This window comes from Micromys minutus, assembly GCF_963924665.1.
Source record: "Micromys minutus genome assembly, chromosome: 1".
NCBI lineage: Eukaryota > Metazoa > Chordata > Mammalia > Rodentia > Muridae > Micromys > Micromys minutus.
The window spans coordinates 254,430,730-254,454,293 of NC_137969.1; the positions used below are offsets into that span (position 1 = coordinate 254,430,730).

Genomic DNA, 23,564 nt, shown 5'->3' on the forward strand with positions numbered 1-23,564 from the left:
AAGTCCACATCATGCCTCTCTACCGGCCTCTACGCCAGGAGGGCCTACCTCCTTTCTATATGGCTGCCCTGACTCCAGCTCTAATCTTTTTCAGTGGTTGCTTAGGAAAGTTGTGGGTATCTACTAGGAGTATGAGTAGAGTTATACTTAATTCTGAACCAACACAAGACCTGGACACAACACAGTGGCCATTCTTCCTCTACCTTATGGTCCCAGGAGTCGTTTCCTGCTGGAATCCCGATTGTTTCCTCCAACACCCTCACCTCAAGTCCTTATCTGCCATGAAGCCTGCTGCCCAGATTGGGTCACTTGCCATAGTTCTCTTCTCTGCCCCAGGAGGTAAGCAGTGGCAGTAAGTTCATTCTAGAAGGGACATACCAAGGGGTGCAGTGGTGGGAGCACTATCAGTTGTCAGAGAAGCAAAGGTCTAGCTAGTGTACAGAACCTGATATGCACTTCAGTACATCAGTGCAATACTAGAACAGATTAACCCTCAGAGGCCCCTCCCATTCTCAGTCCCATGAAAACCCCACTGCACATGCTAGACCACTCCTGGGATTCCTGGGCCTGAAAGAAGTGACTGGTCTAGCCTTCTGCCCCTGGCCTCCTGAGAGAAGTTTCTTACTCTATCAAGCCTAGCCTGTGGGCCTTTGCTAAGCTCCCTTTCCTGGCATGAAGGTGATGCCCAACAGATGTTTGCAAGACGAGGTCTAAGGGATGATACATTTACATGCAGGAATAAAGGAAAGTTTGTGACTTGTCAACGTCCTGAGTCACCCCAGCTGAGAAGGTCGTACAAGTTTAGCCACCATAGCCAATCAGCAGTGGGTAGGTCACCTTCCACCCTGGACACTGGTACTATCTTCCTGAAGACTCAAGGGTTGTCTACAAAACTATGATGTGCATCACTATATGTGAATATACATATAAATGGCATGTAAACATGCAGAAATGTGTTATGTAAGCATGTGGTATGTAGTCTGTTCTAGTATGCAAGTGTGCTCCCATGGGAGCACATTTCCTGAACATCCTCAGCTCCTCCAGATACCTAGGTACCAGTAGACATGGTTGACAGTGAGACCTGAGTACTACACAAAGAGTTCTCTGAATAGATTTCAGGTGCAAATTCAAACTTTTAGCACTTTCCAGGGGTTAGAGATGGCTCAATGGTAAGGAGCACTTGCTTCTCTTGCACAGACCTTGGGTTTGTTTCCCAGCACCCACATGGTGGCTCACAACCATATGTAACTCCAGTTCTAGAGGGTCCAACACCCTCCTCTAGCTTCTATGGATACCAGGCACACAGGAGGCCCACACACATACATGCAGGCAAATGCTCATACAAATAAAACATTTAAAAATGCTTTCTAGAGAGTGCTTTTGTTTACCACCACCCCTACCTTCCAGGCATACTAATATTAGATGTTGACAATTCATTCTGTGCTGTGGATGAAAGCTACTTGCCTCTGTCATATATGGACCAGGAAAAGTGAGGCTTTACATAAGAGTCGTTGCCTCTTCTACTTCCACTTCTTCAAAGCAGCCATTAGAGGCCCTCACGGACGTGGGTGTGCACCCTACACACATAAAAGCAAAACTGTGTCTTTAGGTCAGGCAAAGCCTGGCACCAGGGAGAATATGCTGTGAATGCTCCAGGGCAGGGACAACCTTGTATGGTCCTCACCTGCAGTCTCCCTCAGATCCAGTTTTGCCAATAGAGCCATACCAAGAAGAGTAGTCTACAAAGCTGGCCAGACCTCAGCCCTTTTTGGTGGCATACCATCTTCTGACAGGCGGGAGGGACTGTTTTCCTCTAAGAGGGGTCCAGCCCCCATCTTTCCTGGGAGGCTGGATGTAGTCATGTGACCATGCTCTGAACTGAGCACAGTGCATTCAGAGGTAGAGTCAATGGATTATCACAATTCCAACAGGTTATTTTTAGCTTGACAAAAAAAAAAAAAAAAAAATTCAGTAATAGCTGCTGAGAGATGCCATTTATTAAGACAGCTGAAAGGACAAAAATACAAGGCACCCTCTGACTGGAATCTAAATGTTAAGTCTCTCTGTGGGCAATGATGCATAAGCAAACAGGAACAATGATCTGGCCTATTGGCTCTCAGAAGCCCTGGTAGGCACCCAGTTCAGGATTTCCCTTCAACACAAACTTTTGGGCATCCTGCTTCCTACGCTGTAGTGTCTGTGGACTTCACGGCCTTGCTACGACTCAGAGTGTGGCCTGGAGACTTCAGTGAGTCTCCATCCAGCCCTCTAGCACAGTACCATCAGTGGGTGGCATTGCACTCTTGATGTCCCTTTCTCCTTCACTGCCTTTGGAGGTCCCTAGCTGCAGCTGGCCATGATGTTCAGTTATTTAGAAGTGAGCAGTACACCTGTCACTTAATCTCTGCACTTCAGAGGCAGGCATATCTCTTTGTTCCCAGCCAACCGGGGCTACATGAGACCTGGTATTAAACAAACACAAGCAATGCAACAAAAACCCTACTTCATCAGAATCCAGAAAAGTAATGACCCTGAACAGACTGCTCATAAGAGTTTTCCATAGTTTGAAATGTATGCGTGGTTCAATATTCCCCTTTTAAACAGAAGTTTTTTTTACCTTAAGACTAAATTTCACAAGAATTTCTCAAGCAGTTCTAAGGCTGAGACACCCGGTCCTAGATAATGCTGTGCCTGTGAGCTGACCTATCATGCCAAGGTCCCACACTTTGGCTACACAATATTCATCACCCTGAACACAAAGGCTACCTACTATGGCAGGCAGCACAGACTGACTTCTAGGTGTATGGAAGCACAGGTGGTGCCTCTAATGCCCTCAGGAAAGATTTAAAAAGGAAAGTGATCTACCTGGAGCAGGTCGCTGAGATCAAGGAGCATGTCTGCAGCTGGAGTTAAGGAGTGTTTGCATAGAGGCTTCCAGGTCTGCACACCGCAATCCAAGCTCATCATCTGACCAGTCCCTGCGTCTCTAAAGGCACTGAGGGAGACCTCTCAGAATCTACTTCAAGGACAGAAAGCTACAAGAAGGAGTGGGAAACAGGGTCAGTGAAATGAGAAATGGATCTTCAGATGTCCACTGTTCAATGTCCTCATACTATCTGCAGACACTAACTGGCTTCAAAGCCAAACAGAACAGATGCTCTGGACAGTTTCTGATGACTCAGGGGACCTGTTGATGTTTCATTAGTCCATCTCCACTGGACTGGTCCCGCACTACCCTAGCAACCACCTGCCTCTGCCTGCTCCATCCCACAGCCGCGCCTCACCAGTTGTGGTGCAGCAATATGAAGTCAGTTTGCACTCAGCTCCCACTCTGACACTTGCCTCTCCTCCTCAACTACTGAAGAGAGGCACCGAACTGAAGTGGAAGCTCCAGGAGCCCATTCTGCTCAAAAGACAGCACTCAGGCACAGTTTAGTCATCTGTTCAGTCTGAGATCGGTTCGTCCTGTTGCCAGGGACAGCTGTGCCAGCCGAGGGTAGGAAAGTTGGGTATCACAGCTCTTCTACCCCAGAGGGCATCAGGTGCTCTGTAGAGCAAAGATAGTCTAGTGCTTACACACCTAACCAGGAGTATAGAATTTGAAAATCAATGATCTTTCAACAACCAAACTTGAGGTATTAAGTTGCCCAAAGAAAAGGTGAGTCTGCCCAATGTGCATAGGATCCCTTAAGACAAAGGCCAACCTGAGCTGCCCCAAGCTACAAACGCATGCCACAAGGCTGCCAGTAGCACTGCCACAGAGCTAAGAACCTATGTGATCAAAAAGTACCATGTAGCAAGCAGCCAAGAACTTATAGGCAGCTGTCCAATTAGCCTCGCCTGCCTCAGGCAGGGAAAAATCACTTAATATCTCTTCAATTTCCGGATAAACATTTACCAAACAAAACACCCAAGGATGAAAATGAAGGGGTGGGGGACCCAACTAGAAGAGACCAAACTACTAGGCTTGAAAGACTCATACACAACTAGGATGAGATGAAGAATTACACCAAAGAGAAGGAAACGCCACAAGGAGGAGTCTACCGATTTCCACACACAAACCACGGCCCACAAACGCATGCCCATGCTCACAAACACAAGAAAACAGTCAACAATTTTTAAAATGTCATTATTAATTTTGGGAAAATAGGAGATGACTTATACTTGGATAGATAAAACTTACTTTAATTTTGGAAAAGATTCAGAATGGTTCTGAAAACAGCATCTGAGGTCTCATAAAATAACAGTTAAAAATCATAGTAACTTTTTACTATAAAATTAAATGTTCAGCTAAAAATATAATCACTAAGCTTTAGTGATTTTTTTTTTTAATGTATGTGAGTGCTCTGTCACTGTCTTCAGAAACCAGAAGAGGGCATCAGATCCCATTACAGATGCTTGTGAGCCACCATGTGGTTGCTGGGAATTGAATTCAGGACCTTTAGAAGAGTAGTCAGTGTTCTTAACCTCTGAGCCATCTCTCCAGCCCTTTAGTAATCTTTTAAAATAAACCCTTGTGGGAGGTGAGGCTGGAAATACAGCTTAGAAAGCACCTGCTCCTCTTGCAGAGGATCTGAGTTCCATTCCTAGCATGGCATGGTGGCTAACAACTGTCTAGAACTCTGAAACTTCTATTCCAGGGAATATGATACCCTCCTCTGGCTTCTACTGGTCTTGCACTCACACATACAACACACATACACAAAAAGACATTCTTTAGAGAAGTATCTCCCAACATAACCCTGGCTGTCCTGGAACTCACTATGAAGACAAGGCTGAACTCAAACTCATACAGCTACCTACCTCTGCCACCAACCCTGGTTTAAATTAAATCCTCAGAAAGGAAATCTTTCAGGGCATGATCTATATAGTGAGTTCCAGGACAGCCAGAGCTACATTGTCTCAAAACAATCAAACAAGCTGGGTAGAGTGGCACATGCCTTTAATCAAACACTCAGGAGGCAGGAGGATCTCTCTGAGTTTGAGGCCAGCCTGGTCCACAATGTGTGTTCCAGAGCCACACAGAGAAATCATATCATAAAAAAGCAAAAAAAGAAAGACAGACAGACAGTTGGTATCTTTTGGTAAACTATAGACCATTCTGGTTTAAGCCCACTATCCTTGAGGAATGATAGTGGTTGATGCCCAGGTAGAAGGAAGGGAGGGAGGGAGGGAGGGAGGAACAGGCCTACAGAACTTGTGACCTAACTGCACAAGACCCCATAGCGCACAGCTAAGAGGCCTCTGGAAGCCAGTCGGCTCTGAAATACACCCTGGGCAGATCAGTACTGTCTACCACACAGAACCATGTATGCTCCTTGACCTTCTCCCCATGGGTGTTAGTTGTAAGTATGGGTTCCTGGTTTAGATCCATGGCCTGGGCCCCTCTGAGGTTCTAAATAAAGACAGCTGCAGGCAACATCACCCTCTTCCATGAATGTGTCTCACACTAATCCTGCAGGATCCAGTCACTGGACATATGATTCAATCCTCTTGACAAGCTATGTCTTCTTATGTCTGACAATTCTACCATCACATCTAGCTGCTGCCTGAAATAGGCCTACTACTCCCACAGCCTTCCTCTAACCTATGACAAGAATGTAGGCCTGGTTCCTACACAGCAGACTCAGTAGGTCTCAGTCCCCCTAGGGGTCAGGGATTAGAGGTGCAGGCTGGCAGGCTAAAGAGGGCAAGCAAGGTTCCTGGGTGAAAGGTCCCAGCATAACCTGCTTTCTGGGTGGGTCATAGAAGACACAATTTTGAGGAGATGGGCAAGATGGCAAAAATGAGCTTGAGTATATAATAAGCTCTGTTCCTTCTACATGAGGGCATCTTGTGATTGGTCTCACACCCAGAATTCCACTTTTGCTAGTGGGTTAATAGAATGACAAGAGAATCCCAAAGGGACCTCAGCATCATGAACTTCTAGCACAGGACTCCCCCAAGTACCACCTAAAGAAATGAGTTGGAATGGGTGAATGCCAGGCATCCCACAGGTAGCATGGATAGCAGGAGGAGATGAATGCCTACCAGCACAGATGCCTGTCATAACTGCATTGCCACACAGAAAAACATCAGGACCAGCCCATAACAGGCCGACTAGAGAACTGACCTAAGAGTTCAAGCACCACCACCACTTCCTAGGAGATGAAATCAGCACAAAATGGGAATAAAAGCAGAAATACATGAAGCACACAAAGTGCACTAAGAACAAACAGGAGAGAGACAGTAAAAACTCTGGTCCTGGAGAGCCGTCTCAGCATGTAAAGTGATTGCTGCACAAGCATAAGGGCCCAAGTTGAGACCCTAGTCCTTACACAAAAGCAGGACAGGAAGTGGTTATCTGTAACCCCAGCACTGCAGGGCATGGGTGGAGACAGCACATCCTGGGGGCTTGCTGAACAGCTCATCTAGACAACATGACAAACTTCAGTGAAATACTGACTCAAAATGAAATAGAGGGAGGCCAGGGAGACAACTCGGTGGCTAAAGGTGCTTGCCACCAAACCTGACAACCTGAATTCAATCTCTGGGACTTAAACAGTACAAGAGAGACCGGACTCTCGTAAGTGGTCCTTTTAACCTGACGTGTGTGCCACACACATATCCCAATCAAAAATAAAAGGACTTTGTTGAAAAATAAAAGTCTAGGCACTATCTCAAGCCAAAAGGGTGAATAGATAGATGGATGGGACAGGCAGAAACAGGTAGAAACCAAGTGACCTAAGACAGGTTCAAAGTGGCAAGTGGCCAGAGGGAGGGACCTACTGGAGAGAAGATGCCTCATGTTTACAGTTGAGACAGAAGCACACCTGGGTCCCTGGGATGAGGGGAGAATAGCTATAAGCAATAGTATATGACAGGAGCTAGGGTAGGGGCTACTGAAGGAGGAAGGATGGACCCCTGATACACGTGCATGCCTGCAGAGCTTAGTGCTGGTGCCTGCGACACGCATAGTCATGAGCTGTCCTTCTTCTGCCAAAAGTGGCAGGGACCTAAGAGTTTAGCCTGACTATCCACTTGGCAGCTGTGGTAGTTTGAATAAAAATGGCTCTACAGACTCATAGGACGTAGTATTATTAGAGGTGTGGCCTTGTTAGAGGAAGTTTGTCACAAGGGACAGTTTCAGAAGCTCAAACCAAACTCAGTGTCACTCTCTCTTTCTGGTGACTACTGGTCCAGATGTAGACTCTCAGCTCCTTCTCCAGCACCACGTCTGCCTGAATGCTGCCATGCCCCCTGCCGTGATAACAGATCAAACCTCTGAACCACAACCCAGCCCAGATGAAGTGTTTTCCTTTATAAGGGTTGCCATGGTCATGGTGTCTCTTCTCTTCAATAGAAACCCCAACTGAACAGCAGCTTAGAGAAGAAGCCCTGCATCAGCTGGGATGGGACATCCAATAAGGGACATGTTGGCAACATCAACACCAATTCCTATAACTCCTATGTCAACAGTAAGTAATCACCCAGCAAAGGATATGAGGTGTGCCTTCAGTTCGGCAAACCAAGTAGAGGCAGGCGGCAATCACATGGGCCATTTTCCGTCCTCGGGTAAGATGCTTGCTTACAGCCATCTTGAAAAAGTTGAAGGCTGTGTCCAGGCAGTGCTGGTTCAGCTGCAGCTGGCTCCCCAGGTGGTGGATGTGGCGCCGCCCTGTAACAAAATACAGAATGACCCTCAGTCACAACTTTAGATTTAAAATTAAGAATCACAATTCTACCTTACAATGTAAGACTTGAGCAGAACCTGTTAGTGCAGACATATAATTTCACTCACTTTACAGACTGAGGCAGGAGGACCACTATTTCAAGACTAGCCTGGGCCAGGCATAATGACACATGCCTTTAATCCCAGCAAAGACATGTAGATCTCTGTGAGTTCGAGGCACCTTGGTCTACAAGTGAGTTCTAGGATGACCAGCATTACTTAGAGATCCTGTTTCAAACGAACAACCCCTGAGCTACAGAATGAGTTCAAAGCCAGCCTGGAAAACTTGATGAAATTAAAAAGTCAAACTAGGGACCAGAGAGATGCTCAGAGGTTAAGAATATTTACTGGCTGCTCTTCCATACACCTTGGATTTGATTTCCAGCACACACATGGTACACAGACATACATAGAAGCAAATTATCTATACACATAAACAATTTTTTTAAAGTAAAATGAAGTTTGGAGATGGATCTCAGTGGTAGAGGACTTGCTTAGAACACAGGTGTTAGGTTTAAAACTCAGTAATCCAAAAATCAGACAGACAGTAATAGATTATCTTTGCCCTAAATTTTTAATTTAGTCTGTACACTCCAATCAGTTTTCATTATATTAGTTTCCTGATTTCTCACATGCCATAAAACCCTGTTCCTAATACACTGCATTTCGGCTTGGAGCAATACACAATGGACGTAGCTCTTCTGGAGATTCCGAGGCCTGGAGTGTCTGGCAGGAATGGGTCTCCCACAGCACAAGACTCTTACTTTCCAGAATGACCTCTCTACCAAGTCAGGTCTTGGACAATTCCTGGCCAAGCTTCCCTCCAAGAGCCAGCTTCTTGGCTAGACAAATGGGCATCCTAATGAGCATGGCAAAGCCAAGCATACACTTCCGGGGGATCTGAGAGTACCAGGCCCTTCTAGGGACTGCACAAGCACCTGCTGCCAGGAGGATCTGTCTGTATAGTCATGATATTGGAGACAGGAGACTCAAGGTTTCTACCAACACGTGCAAATACTGAGCAGCCACCCCAAAGTTCAGCAGTGCAGATCTAAGAGAGAGCTGCTGATACCAACTCTCAGTGCAGACCAATGGGTGGGTACCAGGGATTAAGAGAGCCCCGAGGTTCTCCCCCCACCCCCCAGACACAAGGTATACCCACCCTAGGATATGCAGAGGACATGTAGATTGTAAGAACTGTCACCAGACATGTCTAGTCCTACTGGCATCTTCAGGACTTCAACGTACTCCTCTGACAACCTCCATCTCATCCATAAATGTTAAATACTGGTTTCTCTGATTCTTTAATAAGAACTGAAGGCTAGTACACTACTCACAGCCAACAGTAACAATAACACATTTTAGGGCATGGCCAACATGCCTGACCAACTGCACAAAAATCAGCTCCACTTTCTTATCAAAACAAAGTAGTAACACACCAGAGGCAGCCAAGGCTACTCTGGGCCCAGAAACTTAAAACAATCTACAGACAGCAGACTACACTGAGCTGGAGCCTGAGACCCACTAAGTAGTGTTTGGAAAATTCCATAATTAAGGCAGGATAGGGTCTCCTTTATGGTCCCCTGCTCAAAGCTAGACCAATTCTAAAGCCCCACACCCCCAGCCTAGGGCTTGCCACCAGCATCCCACAAACAGAATCCATATGATCACTATAGTAGATACTAAGCAGCAAATGACACATTTAATGACATCATTCCTAAGAACAAAACGCTGACTCTTCACACAGAGGTCGGCAATGAACCAAGCCTACTCAGTCTCAGCAATTCTGGGGAGCCTAGCAACTTATGACCAAAAATGCAGCTGAGCTTTGAGAATAAGAGAGAAGAACAGCGGAAAGCAAGGACAAGTCTGCTCACAGCATGTCTGGATGCTACTATAAGAAACTCAATACAAATTCACACTTTTAGATCAACATATCCAGTTCCCATAATTTAATCTACAGATTTAATGTAACCCTAACCAGAATCTGGGCAGGTTTCCCTTAATAAAGTTAACAAAATAACTCCAAAATGAAACTCTCAAGACTCAAATCAATGAAAAAATAACCCCAGAAGACTCAGTACCATTCAAGTAACCATACTCCCACAATGATCTGCAGAATAAAACAATCGCCTCAAAATCCCAGCTGATTTCCTGGCAGAAATCAGATACAGACTATAAATTAATACTGAAATTATGGGATATGGTGTTATAGGTCCTGTATGCCCAGCACTGGGGGGAGACAAAGCGATCATGAGCTTTAGGCTAGCCTGGACTACACAAAGCAAAACTCTGAAAAAACGGAAGGAAGTAAGGAAGGAAGGAACACAGATAAAGTCAAGAGACTTAGAATAATCAGCACAGCGCTCCTAATTAAGAATTCTAAGAAAGTATATACACTTCCCAATTTCAAACTTACCACAAGGCTAGGAACCAAACAAAAGCATAACAGAACAGAAGGTCTGAAAATGAATCTCAACAAGGGAGAGGACCAACTGGAAAAATATAATTGTTTCTACACAAACACTGGAACTGCACATAAGATAGAAGCTGGGGGGCTGGAGAGATGGCTCAGTGGTTAGAGCACTGACTGCTCTACTAGAGGACTTTCCTGAGTTCAATTACCAGCAACCACATGGTGGCTCACAACCATATGTAATGGGATCTGATGCTCTCCCTCCTCTGCTGCTCTGCTGTGTCTGAAGATAGATACAGTGTATACACACACACACACACACACACACACACACACACACGATAAATAATTCTTTTTTAAAAAGATGGAAGCTGGACCCAGTCTCTCATTACTTGTTCTAACTCACAAGGACCAACCCCAAAACATAACAGAAAACTCAAATGGATAACCCCAGGGAATAGAATATCAGAAAATATAAGCATTAGTTTGGAAAGTAGGATGTTTTGTGTTTGTGTGTGTGTGTGCGTGTATGTGCGCATACACATGCACACCTATGATCTCACCTGTAGAGGCCAGCATTAGACACTGGGGTATTAGACATTGGTGGGTCCTTTATTAATCTGCACTTTGTCTTTCTGAGATAGTCTCTCAATAACCTGGAGCTTCTCATTTTTGTAGGAGTGGCTATGCACCGAGGCCCTAAAAATCTACCTGTTTCTGCCCCTCCATTGCCAGGGTTACAACAGGCTCACATCCTCATGCTTAGCTTTTTATATGCTCAACTGGGGACCCTAACTCAGCCTTATACATAGTGGGCACTTTATTCACTGACTGACCAGATAAGGCATAAGATGCACCATGGAGCTGGAGCAATGGCACACAGCTGCTTACTGTTCTTACAGAGGACCTAGATTCAGCTCCTAGTCTTCCATGGCAGTTCACAACCATCTGTAACTCCAGTTCTAGGAGATCAGAAACCCTCTTCAAACGTTCCCAAGCACAAGACACATGCATGGTACACAAACATACATGTAGATAAAATACCCATATATATTTTAGAATAAATCTTTTTCTATTTTATAACATCAAGTAATGAGAAAAAAAGAAGTAGTTAAAAGACAGCTCATGAAACAGGAAATTATTTTCTATAACATATATCTGGTAAAAAGAAATTCATAGAGGGTGGTAAGATAAGCTCAGTAGGTAAAGACACTTATTGCCAAGATGGATGATTGGAGTTCAATCCCCAGAACTCACATAGAGGAAGGAGAGAACCAGCCCCTGTAAGCTGTCCATAAATGTAGCATGATAAACACATACACATATATGAGTAAACATGTGTGTATAATATGTAAATATTTTATACATGTATTTATATAGATATATATATACCTTTAAAAACTTACAGCTAAAATGAGATGTACTGGTGTACATCCTTAAACTCAATACTTGAGAAGCAGAGACAGGCAGATCTCTGTTGAGTTCAGGGCCAGTCTGGTCTACATAGAGTTTCAGGACAGCCAAAGCTACATAGAAACCCCGTCTAGGGCTGGAGAGGTGGCTCAGCGGTTAAGAGCACCGGCTGCTCTTCCAGAGGTCCTGAGTTCAAATCCCAGCAACCACATGGTGGCTTACAACCATCTGTAATGGGATCTGATGCCCTCTTCTGGTGTGTCTGAAGACAGCTACAGTGTATTTATATGTAATAAGTAAATCTTAAAAAAATTAAAAGAATATGAGTCAGTGCTGACACTAGTCTTTAAAAAAAAAAAAAAAAAAAAAAAAAAAAAAAAAGCCCTGTCTGAAAAAAAGAAAACCAAAAGCAATAACAACAACAAAAAGAACCTTGTAGCTAAAAATATATATGGAACCTTTTCCATTCAATAAAGGCACATAACCTAAGAACAAGTAAAGGATAAGACCAGATACGTCTCTACTCTGACGCTTTTATAAAACAAAGAGGGGTAGAGAGATGGCTCAGTGGTTAAGAGCACTGGCTGCTCTTCCACAGGTCCTGAGTTCAATTCCCAGCAACCACATGGTGGCTCACAACCATCTGTAATGGGATCTGATGCCCTCTTCTGGTGTGTCTGAAGACAGTGATAGTGTACCCATGTGCATGTAATAAATAAATAAATCTTAAAAAAATAAAACAAAACAACGAAATGTCACTTTTGCATGTTAAACTGTGACACATTTGCTGGTTCTATGCCTATTCTAAGAGACCAAGGAAAAAAAGCCATAGGCTGGCACCATCTGAGGGCCCTTCACTAAGGGGCTCTACCAAGATCTGCGGAATGCCTGGAAGGGGCACGCTCAGGAACCATCCTCCCAGAGTACCACTGGCCCTAGATTGTAAGGGCAAAAAGTAGCAGGTCACAAGGTAAGACACAGGCAGGGCCGTGGGCTTGCAAAGCAGAAGCAGCAAGTGAGGACTGGTCTGCTCCTGCCCCAGCAAGTGAGGACTGGTCTGCTCCTGCCCCAGCAAGTGAGGACTGGTCTGCTCCTACCCCACCCCAGCATCCTGCCCCACCCTGTAGTCAGCAAGAATCAAGTAGAGAGTACCATTCTGTAGGGTCTGTGCTCTTGATTCCTTTCCCAAGTTCACATGAAATCCACCGCCTAAGGTTGGGGTTTTCCCAGCACCTGGAAATATAAAAAGGAGGTTAGACAGAGCCTGGAGAGAAGCCCCACAGCCCCTTCCACTGACTGTGAGCAAAGCAGGACCCAGCATTCCCACAGGGAAGAGTAGCAGGCTAACTTTGTCTAGCCAACAGATGTGGCCTTGACCATAGGTATCCCTTGACCAGGGCTGTTGAAATGAGAGAGCAGCTAGGAGCTTGTCTCCATGCTTGATGACTGAGACCCACAGAGAAAGGGAGAGCTGATTCTACAGCTGCCTCCTCCACACATGCGCCATGACCCCATCCCATAAATAAGTGTAATAAAAAAATTGCTCTAATTGAAGTGATCTGTGCTTTTAGTACAAGTCAGTCATGGCACCTGAAGAGACAGGTCAACAGTGGAGAGAAGGCACTGCTCTTAAAGAGGATCCCAGATTGGTTTCTGGTCAAATAGTCCTCAACCACTTGTGGGTCCAGTTCCAAGGACAGCTGACACCTCTGGCCACTGTAGGCACCTGCACTAATGTGCACATACCCCAACACAGATGCACACGTAATTTAGAATAAAAAATAGTATTAAAAACATAAAAATCCTACATTTAAAAATCATGGTGGCATTAGCCATGCTAAGCATGTGGTGCAGGTCTGTTATTAGGTAGACACGGATCACTGCAGGCCACTGTGAGACAGAGCAAGACCTTGCCTCACTCTGTTATCCCTACCTCCAGCCCCCACAAAAAGAGAAGACTTCCTCCAGCTGAAACCTTACTGCCATCTTCGCACTCCGCAACTCCAGGTCCACAAAGCACACTGCAAAGTCACCAACCACTGCCACTTCCACAGGCACAGCCCACGTCCCATCCTGGGAGCCCCAACCTTCTGTGTGGGCAGTTGCACCCGCACTGGCCCTAGGAGCTGCCTTCTGACTCTGCTCCTGCCACCCCTGCATGTATGTGAGCAGGAGGACATGTCACACCAGGTTACGACGCTAGCTGACTCAGGCTCCCCTCAAGTGTGAAGAAGAAAGGCCAAATGTGACCTCTAGATGGAACAGCCAACCTCAAATTCACCTAGACCTTCAAATTTCAGATGAGCTCTGCTTGTGAAAACACTGACTTTTGCTTTTCTTTCACTCCTTCCAGATTAGGTTTCATTATGTAGCAACAGCTGACTTACAACGTTGTCTACCAAGTGCTGGGATTACAGATGTGTACCACTATGCCCAGCAGACATTTGGTATTTTCTACAAGTTCCTATAACAAAAAAACCCAAGCTGGAAGTATGGCACATATAGGCTTTGAAGAGTCTACCCCTCAAGAACCATGGAGGATTATACCAACACAGGCAACTTGGGGAAGAACCTCGGATTTAGCAAAGGCATGAAAGATGAGCCCCAGATAATGCCACCTTCACATGCTGGAGCAGACCTTAGAAGAAGGCCAAAAGACCTCAGTGCCCAGAAAGGCCTCTCCAGAGCACTGTCTTTCGTTTTTCTCACAGTATCCAGAATACATAGCTTGTGTAACTGTGTTGGTTTGACATAGAAGGCTAGAGATTCTAAGGCGGCCTGAGATAGAGAGCAAGACCCCTCCTTAAAAAAATTCTTCGGCAGGTGAGATGGCTTAACAGCTAAAGAAACTTGTTATGAAGCCTGACCACCTGAGTTTGGTCCCCAAGAACCTACATGGTGGAAGGAGAGAACCAACTTCCAAAAGTTGTCCTCTGAATTTTATACGTGCAGAATGGCATGTACATCCACTGAAGCCTTGGGTTCCACCATCAATATCATAAGCAATTCTGATTATTGGAACCATAAGGAGATTCCCAACCTACCAATGAGGTTTGCTGCTCCCAGGATTGGGGAGAATGAGCCCTGAGAAAGCAGGTGCCACAAATTGCCTAGTGTATGCGCACTCTCTCTCCCTCCCTCCCTCCCTCTCTTCCTCCCTCCCTCTCTCCCTCCCTCTCTCCCTCTCTCTCTCCCTCCCTCCCTCCATCCCTCTCTCTCTCTTTCTCTCTCTCTCCCTCCCTCTCTCTTTCCCTCCCTCCCTCCCTCTCTCCCTCCCTCTCTCCCTCTCTCTCTCTCTCCCTCCCTCCCTCCATCCCTCTCTCTCTCTTTCTCTCTCTCTCTCTCTCCCTCCCTCTCTCTTTCCCTCCCTCCCTCCCTCTCTCTCTCTTTCTCTCTCTCTCTCCCTCCCTCTCTCCCTCCCTCTCTCTCTCTCTCTCTCTCTCTCTCTCCCCCTCCCTCTCTCCCTCCCTCTCTCTCTCTCTCTCTCTCTCCCTCCCTCCCTCCCTCCCTCCCTCCCTCTCTCTCTCTCTCTCTCTCTCTCTCTCTCTCTCTCTCTCTCTCTCCCTCCCTCCCTCCCTCTCTCTCTCTCTCTCTTTCTCTCTCTCTCTCTCTCCCTCCCTCCCTCTCTCCCTCTCTCTCCCTCCTCCCCCTCTGCAACTCTAGGGTTGGTTCTAAGTCTTGAGAAGCATTTTAAGAGTGGTTTTAAAAGCAGTCTTGAGAAGGATGCAGAGGCACAGGGTCACCAGCCACTGACAAAGGGAGGCCTCAGAGAACCATGGCCCATGCTGAGAGTGTGCATTATGGGAACTCTGCTTTGTTCCTGCCAGCCGGACTCTCATGGTGGCAATCCTAGCTTCTCCAGCTACCCAGTGCCTTGCATTTGGAATCTAAGCCTGAGGTCCTGATGCCCACTACTTCCCTTGGCACAAGCTACTTGAAAAGACCTCTAAAACCTGATTGTACAGGTATAGGGTGATTAGTTTTCATAGCCAGGAAGCTGCTGCAGGACCCCCAGCACTCACTTTGGTGTATTAGACACATGTTATAGAGTACTGTTAAGTGTCCAGCTTAGGAAGCTATAAGCAGAGACACCTAGGAAAAAAGACACACTAACAAGGAAACAGAGCTTTATAACAAAGCTGGAGGAAGTGCGAGAAGACCTATGACAGTCTTGGGACAAGTCATTGGTTTCCAGTCCATGTGGTCATGCTGGTTGGGGGGGGTCTGCAGGTAGCCACCTGAAAGATGCTGTTCAAAGCAACTGACACTTCCCTCCTGTGTAACCCATACTTTCTACTAAGGTTAAGAATTCATGGCCTCCAGTGCATTCCCCAGGGCACCCAGGGCTGGTTGCTGGAGTGCTTCTCTCTGGAGAGATATCTTAATGCCACCTAAGAGCCCATCTGAGCTTCTGCTCAATGCCTCTGAGCATGATTCCTAGGATACATGGTGAGGCCTCACTCCACTATGGCTCCATACTATTCTCCCTGATGTTATAAGGGCACAGTGAGCATAAGGGATTGTCACCAAGCCATGGATGCACCCGGGAAGCTGAAAAAGAAACCCTAAGTCTAGCTGGCTACATTAGAGAAGTCTACCTAATATTTAAGTAAGAAAGGATGCACAAAGTGGCAGGCGCTGGTAGGCGCACTCCCATAGCCTCGACTGTGTGGAAGACTGAAACCAGAGCACCATGTGTTTGAGGCCAGCTTAAGTTACATAGTGAAACTAGGAAAGAGAGTAAGAGCAGAGTGCATTGTTGGTAAATAGTCCTTTCCAGAAAGAAAGGGGGAAGAGGGGGGACCATAGCTCACTTGTTTCAGGAGTGCATTACCTTGACATCTAAGGCTGATAGATGTTAAACTACAGACCAATACTCCAAATAAACAGAGATGAAAATCCACAAGCACGCCCAGAGAATAACACCCCAAGTACTACAGACCAATATCCCAAGTAAACAGAGAAAAAAATCCAAAAGAATGTCCAAAGTAAGCTTACTTCTGGAACTCATAGCAGATTCAAGAATCTGTCTCATGGACTGTGGAGGTGGTCTAGTGGATTTAATGCTTGCTCTACTGAAGTTCAGATTCTCAGAACCCACATAAAAGCAGGTTAGCCACTTACAACCCCAGCAATAGGGAGGCTGAGAGTGGGAATGCCTTGGGCAAACTGGCTAGCTAGAGTAGCCCGGAATCAGGAGTTCCAGGTTCAGCAAGTGTAAAATTATCAAGGAGGGTACCTGATGCCAACTTTGGGCCTCCTTACCCATGTGCCCACATATACACATATGCCTGCACACACATGTTCATCCACATACATACACTAACACACACACATACACACAGCACCACACTGGGCATGGTGGTGCATGCTTGTAATCCCAGCAATTAGGAGGCTGAGGCAGGGGAGACTGCTAAAAGTTCAAGGCCAGTCTACACAGGGATACCTTGCCTCAAAAAACAATAGGAAGTTGGGCCTGGCAGTACAAGCTCATAACTACAACTACCTTGGAGACTGAGGCATGAGGACCGCAAGGCCAGTGCTTGCCTGGATTACTGATTAAGTTCAAAGCCAGCCTGGACAACCTGTCAAAACCCTAACTCAAAGGAAATGAGCAAGACCTGGGTTTCTGCCTTGAGCCATACAAACATGCAAATACTTACCGTTACTCTACAACCCAAGGAAAAGAGATTACAAATACACAATTCTAAAAAGGAAAGCAAAGGCTGATCTCAAAACATTAAATGTAAACAGAAGGTAAGGAATGCAAGAAATGAACCCAGGAGCAGACTCACACAGGGGGCGGGGCAAATGGTACCTCCACAGGCAAGAAAGGAACCTAAACCTGCACATCACACTTCCCACAAGGTCTAACTCAAAATATGGATGGATTAGGCTTCAATTGGCATAAGGATCTGGGAACTGTTTAGTGTGCCAGAGTCCCTGGGTTAGTTACATCTTCAGTATTCAGAAAATAAAAACAAAACTACATAAAAGTGTAAACAATAACCTTTAAAATTCAAACGTAAACAAAGACATTTTAGATTTGTGACAAAAGAAACACTCAAGGAAGAAAAGGCGACAAATTGGGGTGCTTCAAAGTGTAAAACCTTTGGTCAAATGAATAACTTGTTTCGTGAATCATATATACAAAGAAAGACTTAGAAGTATATCTCCCTAAAGACTCGACACCCAACGGTTAGGAAACAAACCCTTATTTTAAGAAAAATAATAATAAGGGCGACTGAATTGAGGCTGGGCATATCTTCTTCTAGCCCTTAGAGCAAATGACACCTGTCAGAGTGGCCAGCGGGATAAACGGAACCGGTATCAGATGCAAGCCTGAAAGCCGCGCCTGCCAGAATTCAGGACTCAGGCTGACGACCTCCGTTAGACCAGACCGAGACACTTGGACCCGGTAGATCACGGAACTCAAGTCGGCGTACGGGACACGGAGGGGTCCTGGCTGCAAATTCCCGACCGGGCCCTGCCTCAGTTTCCCTGTCCGACTGCCCACGGTCTGTCGCAGGACGATCTGCTTCAGTTTCCCCGCCAACCTCGACTTCCCACTCATCTTGCACACTCAGCCCTGCCCCCAAACCCCCACCCCCGTTTCCCGAGCTGCAGAACAAACCGTCCAGGGACACGAACTGGCCGACCGCCGAGGAGCCGCCGCCGCTGTTCTCCACGAACTGCACCTCGGACACGATGATGTTGTCCTCGAGCACCGAACCGCAGCCCGTGCACACCGCGTCGCCACGCGCCGCGTCCAACTCGATGTCCGTGCCGCCGCAGCCGCGGCAGACGCGGCCCGTCATGTTGGAGCCGCAGGGCCCCACCGGCCCCCCGCCGCTCAACAACCGGCTCTCCGCCCGCGGCCCTCAGCCCGCAAGGCCCGTCGCGCCGCCTCCGTCTGTGCCGCACTCTCGCGAGGCCGCCGGCGCCACGCCCGCCGATTTGTCGCGGCAGATTCGCCACGCGCGTGCCGTCCGCGCCGCCTCCAACGGCCGCGCCCGCGGGACAGATAAAGGAACTCAAGAATCTTTGGGACTCTGGGACCGAACCGCCGACCTTCCGGAGGACCGGAAGCAAAGCTCCAAACCTGGAGCCCGTAGGCCTCGCGGGCCACGAGCTAGCAACGGGGCGGGGCTTGCGGGCGGGAGGGCGAGAGGGGCGGGGCGAGGCGGTGAATGCAGCCGGCTACCGGACGAGGACCGTGGGAGGAGCCTTGGAAGAGACCGGGGACTGAGGGAGGAGCCTGGGACAGGGGCGGGGCTTGGAGTAACTGGATCCGGACTAGGCTGATGGGCGGAGCCTGGGGGGGAGAGTCCCAAGAGGTATGGGAGGAGCCTGGAGGCGGGGCCGAGACAAAAAAAAAAAAAAAAAAAAAAAAAAAAAAGTGCTGTGCGTGGAGCCCAAGGAGAGCCGATTGTCTGTGAGAGGAATCTGGAAACAAAAGTAGTGGGACGTGCTTGTGGGCCGTAACTTGAGTGCAACCAAGTCCTGGCCCAGGGTTACGGTGCGGCTTGCACTGATTGGCACAATAGGCTTTGGGAGAGGCTTGGAGGCTGGACATAGTGAAGGAACCTGGGGAATTGGCACGCCCTAGGGAAGGATCCAGGACTGCTGCTGGTGGGGCCCAGGTTTGAGAGGGACCTGGGAATGCTCTCTCCCAGACTGTGTTGCAGCCCTCCCCCCAAGTCCCGTCCCCACCCCCCACCCCGCTCAGTCCCAGGGTGAACACTTGGTCCTCTCAACGCTGGGTTCTCGGCAGGATTCCCTATTTCCTGGCAATAACGGGTCTGGGTAGGGTGGTGAGCTCTGGGTAAAGTGGAGCATTCACATAACCCTCTGAATCTGTCACAATCTCAGCCATACCCGTCAGTCCTTGAGAAGTTTAGCGCATCTTGAGCACTACTACAGGTAAGAAATTCCAAAATTCGACTGCAGGACGCCACAGGAGCTCGAACTGAAATAACAAAGCATCCTTTCTTGAGGAAGCATTATAAATATGCAAGCTTCTGATCAGCTTGCAAAAATTAAAAAAAAAAAAAAAAAAAGAACAACTTGGAAGAAGACAATTGTGTTGGTGCACAGCTTTAGTGCCAACACTCCGGAGGCAGGGGCAGGTGGATCTCCGTGACTTGGAGGCCAGCCTATCCACAGTTATACACAGATTAACCCTGTCACAGACTAACAAACAAACAAACAGAACCTGGAAGAACTCTCCTCAAAACGTAGTAAAGGAAGGGTTGGTGAGATTGCTCGGCAAGCAAATCTGACTGCCTTGAGTTCGATCCCAAGGACAAAGGTGGACTGAGAGAATTTACAAAGTTGTCCTTTGGCTTCCACACGTGCGCCCTCTCATCATCATGCACACAACACGTTTTAAAGTCAAAACAGCAAATGAAGGATTCGAAGGCTCTGGAGTGCTGCACAGGTCCTGTGCTCTGGAGCCATCCCAAGGGATCCCAAATCAGCTCCACCTTGAATGCTTCAAAGGATTCAGGACAGCCAATGGTACTTAGAGAGACCCTGTCTCAGGAAAAACAAGCAAAGCAATACTCTAGAAGACCAGAGTGAGGCACCCACAGGAGCACCTGGTTCCCTATAAAGTTGGCGTCTTTAGGAGATAACCGTGGGCAGGAATCCCACGGTCCACACAGATGTAGGACACAGATGCCCCTGAGCCTTGTGTCTTCTTCTCAGTGACCCCAGCATACATTACAACAAGGCAAGGACTAAGAAGGGAGCAGCTGCCATTCTCCAGCTCCTACACAGGAACCAGGTCGAGCCCTATCTTCTTTGGAGAGGCTGGGGATTCCCAGCTCCTTTATCGTGTTTAAAAGGCTCACCCTGTCTGGGTCTTAAAAAGCAGGATTATCTTGCTGCACAGGGAATAGACATGAAAAGGTGAGGGCATGACTTGTGAAAATGACATCGTGTAGAGAGAAAACAGCTCAGAGCCGGGGTTACTGTACTTCAGCAGGAAGTACCTCCAAATGCTTCATAACGGAGAGCGTGCCTCTGTTAAACCCCTCTGCCTTCCGAGTGGATCTATACACTGCTTTGCCCAACCCCCACCTCCACACTCCGTCCTCCGAGCCACTCATTAGCCTTGCATAGTCTTCCCACAGAACAGTCCAGCACACACATTTCCTTAAGTTCAGTTCTTTTTCCATTCCAATAAAATGTGTACAGAGTGTATTTGTTTGCTAGAGCTACCAGAACAAAGTGCCCCAAATTCGGTGGCTTAAATTTTTCTACTCTTGGGACAAGAGAGATGAGATGGCTTGGAGGTTAAGTGCATTGGCTGTTCTTTCAGAGGTCCTGAGTTCAATTCCCTATAGTGAGATTTGGTGCCCTCTTCTGGCGTGCACCTATATAAACAGAATACTGTATACATTAAAAAAAAATTAAAAAACCTTAAAAACATGTTTTTCTCCTTACACACCAAGAAAACTTTGACTAATTCCAGGTTACATCCCGTTTTACATGCACTTTATGCTCATTGTAACTAGTAAGATCTTAATGCACACTATCAAACCTTTAAAAAAAAAAGCCAAGCACTGACAAAAATGTATTTGTATACTTTCATGCAAAGATGCTTAAAATTTATACATTTATCTTTGTTTTTTGTTTTTTAAAATAAGGTTGTTCAATAAAAAAAAATGTTTTTCTCTTGTGGTCTAAAGGCTGGTGTGAGCAAAGTCGTTGCTCCTGAGGCCTCTTGCCTTCTTCTGCCTCAAAAGGTACTGTGTGTGTGAGTGTGTGTGTGTGTGTGTGTGTGTCTGTGTTCATCTCCAGTTCTTTTGAGGACACAGCCATAGTATAGTAGATTACTTCCCTAATGGCTCCATGCTACCATAATCACCTCTTTAAAGGCCACCTCTCTAAACACGAACGGGAGGGGGAGCAGTTCACAGTGGGCTGCTCAGGTCTTGCGGGAGTCCAGAGAGCACTAACAGACCAGCACGAGGTGATGTGTTTTGGTGCCTCAGTGGTTCTATGGCCATCAGTGCACCTATGAACCTATTTCTCAAACATCCAGCCGACTTCGGGATTTAAATCAGACATAAACACGAGGTTCCTGTGGATGGAGTGATCACCCTGGGTGAATGCACCTGAGCACTTCCTTGATGTCAGTGGGAGAGGGAAGTGGCCCCTCAGGTGTCTGCAGTGCATGCCTTGTTACTGTAGTGACCTGTCTGAGTGAGCTGGGAAAGATTACACGTGGTCTGCCTCAGGGGTCCCTTCGATAGCGTAATTAAAATGAGTTTTTCTACATCCCAAAGGCACAGATGACTTGATGTCTTTACTGCTCTCACCCATCCTCCCCCAGTTTACCATATCCCTGCTAAATATCTCTGCCCACCTGGGCACACTCCAGGGAAAAGGGAGACAACCTCTCCTGCCGTCTCTTTGCCTGGTGGCTCTTTCTTGCTCCCTGCACCTCCCTTTTTTCTTTCCCCTTCTCTGAATTGCCTGACACTACGTGATCTAATGCATCCCCTTTAAAAGGCTTTTAGGCCCTTTTACTCCAGACTCTCTCCCACGTTTCTGCTTGCTCCAGGTTTCAGCCTGGCACTGAAAGTCTACTCCATCTGGTCCCTGATAATCTGAAAGTCCCCAATTTCCGTTAAATCCCAATGCTCAATGTAACAGCGTCAAGTAGAAATACTGGCTCAGCACTGTAATCCCAGCAACTGAGAGGATCACGGGCTTAAATCCTGCCTCAGCTACGTACAGAGTTGGAGAGCCAGGGTACATATGACCCTCTTACAAGAAGCAATAAATTGTTGCTTTCAGATCGGAAGAGTCATTTTCCTTGACAATGAAACTTTAGAAAATTAAAATGTCCCTACAGCAAAGTTATCCTCTCACTGACTCTGATGAAACAGGATTGGACACCTATGTGTTGTCTGTGGTGTTGTGAATTTTATGGCTTCCATCGGCTGTCCTCTGTATGCTGTTAAGACCCTGGTATTTCCCATATTTTACCTACGTAGTTGATCATAGTATCATTATTTCTACTTCGAGAAACACAAGGAGTATAGAGCATTACAACGTAAACCCAAAGGGTCCTCGGTCATGCCGTTCGCCAGATTTAATTCCTGGCTATTCATGCCACGAATGTTCCTGGAGAACAACACTGAGAGCTCCTTTGCATGTCCAGTGGGTAAATATGTCATGGCTGATCTATCATTTCCCAGTTACCAGACATACCCTTCCACAAGCTCTCCTCCCTTTGACACCACACACACCTGCAATGCCTCAGACCCAGTGCAAATGCCCAAAGGTAGCTGCCAACCAGAAGGGGGCAGCTCTGCCATCCTAAGGTGCAGGGTGAGGGAGTTCACACTTCTGAGCAGAGTAGCCCAGGAGGGGGCGCCCGCCTCTGAGATCATGATAGCAGGCTGGCCTTTGGGTAATTGAAATGGGCATCTTGACTGACAAAACAAAAGCCCATTTTCTCCTTTGTAAATATTTTGACATTTGCATTTTCTATTGTCCTACAGACAAGTATGGCTTCCCAGGGTTGTAGGGATATTACCTACTAAATGAATGTATATCTCCATCGTGATGGCACTTAGCTGATATGGGGGACATGCTGGGGCTGCCCTTTGTTTATTTTTCCAGGGTACCTGGCTCACCCCTGCCACCTAGCCACAGTCTATCTTGACTTATCTGACACAAAACAAACTTTTCTGAGACAGATCCTCATGTTGTAACCCTGGCTGGCTTGGAACTTGCTCTATAGACCAGGCTGGCCTCGAACTCACAGAGTTCTGAATGCCTCTGCTTCTGGAGTGCTGGGATTAAAGGTATGCAGCACAATTCCACAGCTGGCTTGACTCAGAACATCCTTATTTCCTGTGTCAGTCTTCTTTACTGGAGTTAAAAACTCTGAAAGAAGATAAAGGGAAAGCAATAGAGCTGACTGCATTAGGAGCACAGAGGTAAAATCTCTCAGCACTTAGAACAGTTTATGACATTTCCTTATGGCAGCTTGAATTCCTGAGT

At 46.9% G+C, this 23,564-nt stretch overlaps 1 protein-coding gene and 1 pseudogene across 4 annotated transcripts in view; both read right to left on the reverse strand.

The window, feature by feature from the left end:
- BRF1 (BRF1 general transcription factor IIIB subunit) overlaps window positions 1-18,432 on the reverse strand; it is a 40,540-nt gene extending 22,108 nt beyond the window's left edge. For 2 of the 3 annotated variants that reach the window (XM_080935030.1, XM_080935029.1), the window contains exons 1-4: window positions 18,175-18,432; window positions 12,693-12,773; window positions 7,483-7,657; window positions 2,866-2,896 (exon numbers count right to left, since the gene is read on the reverse strand). In XM_080935030.1, coding sequence (XP_080791156.1) covers window positions 2,866-2,896; window positions 7,483-7,657; window positions 12,693-12,773; window positions 18,175-18,358 — 471 coding nt within the window. In that variant the 5' untranslated portion in view covers window positions 18,359-18,432. The remainder of the gene's footprint in view (window positions 1-2,865; window positions 2,897-7,482; window positions 7,658-12,692; window positions 12,774-18,174) is intronic. The other variant, XM_080935031.1, reaches the window with a different exon arrangement.
- The window catches only part of LOC308418039 (transmembrane protein 11, mitochondrial-like), a 444,261-nt pseudogene that overhangs the window by 226,518 nt on the left and 194,179 nt on the right, over window positions 1-23,564 (reverse strand). The window lies entirely within an intron of this gene.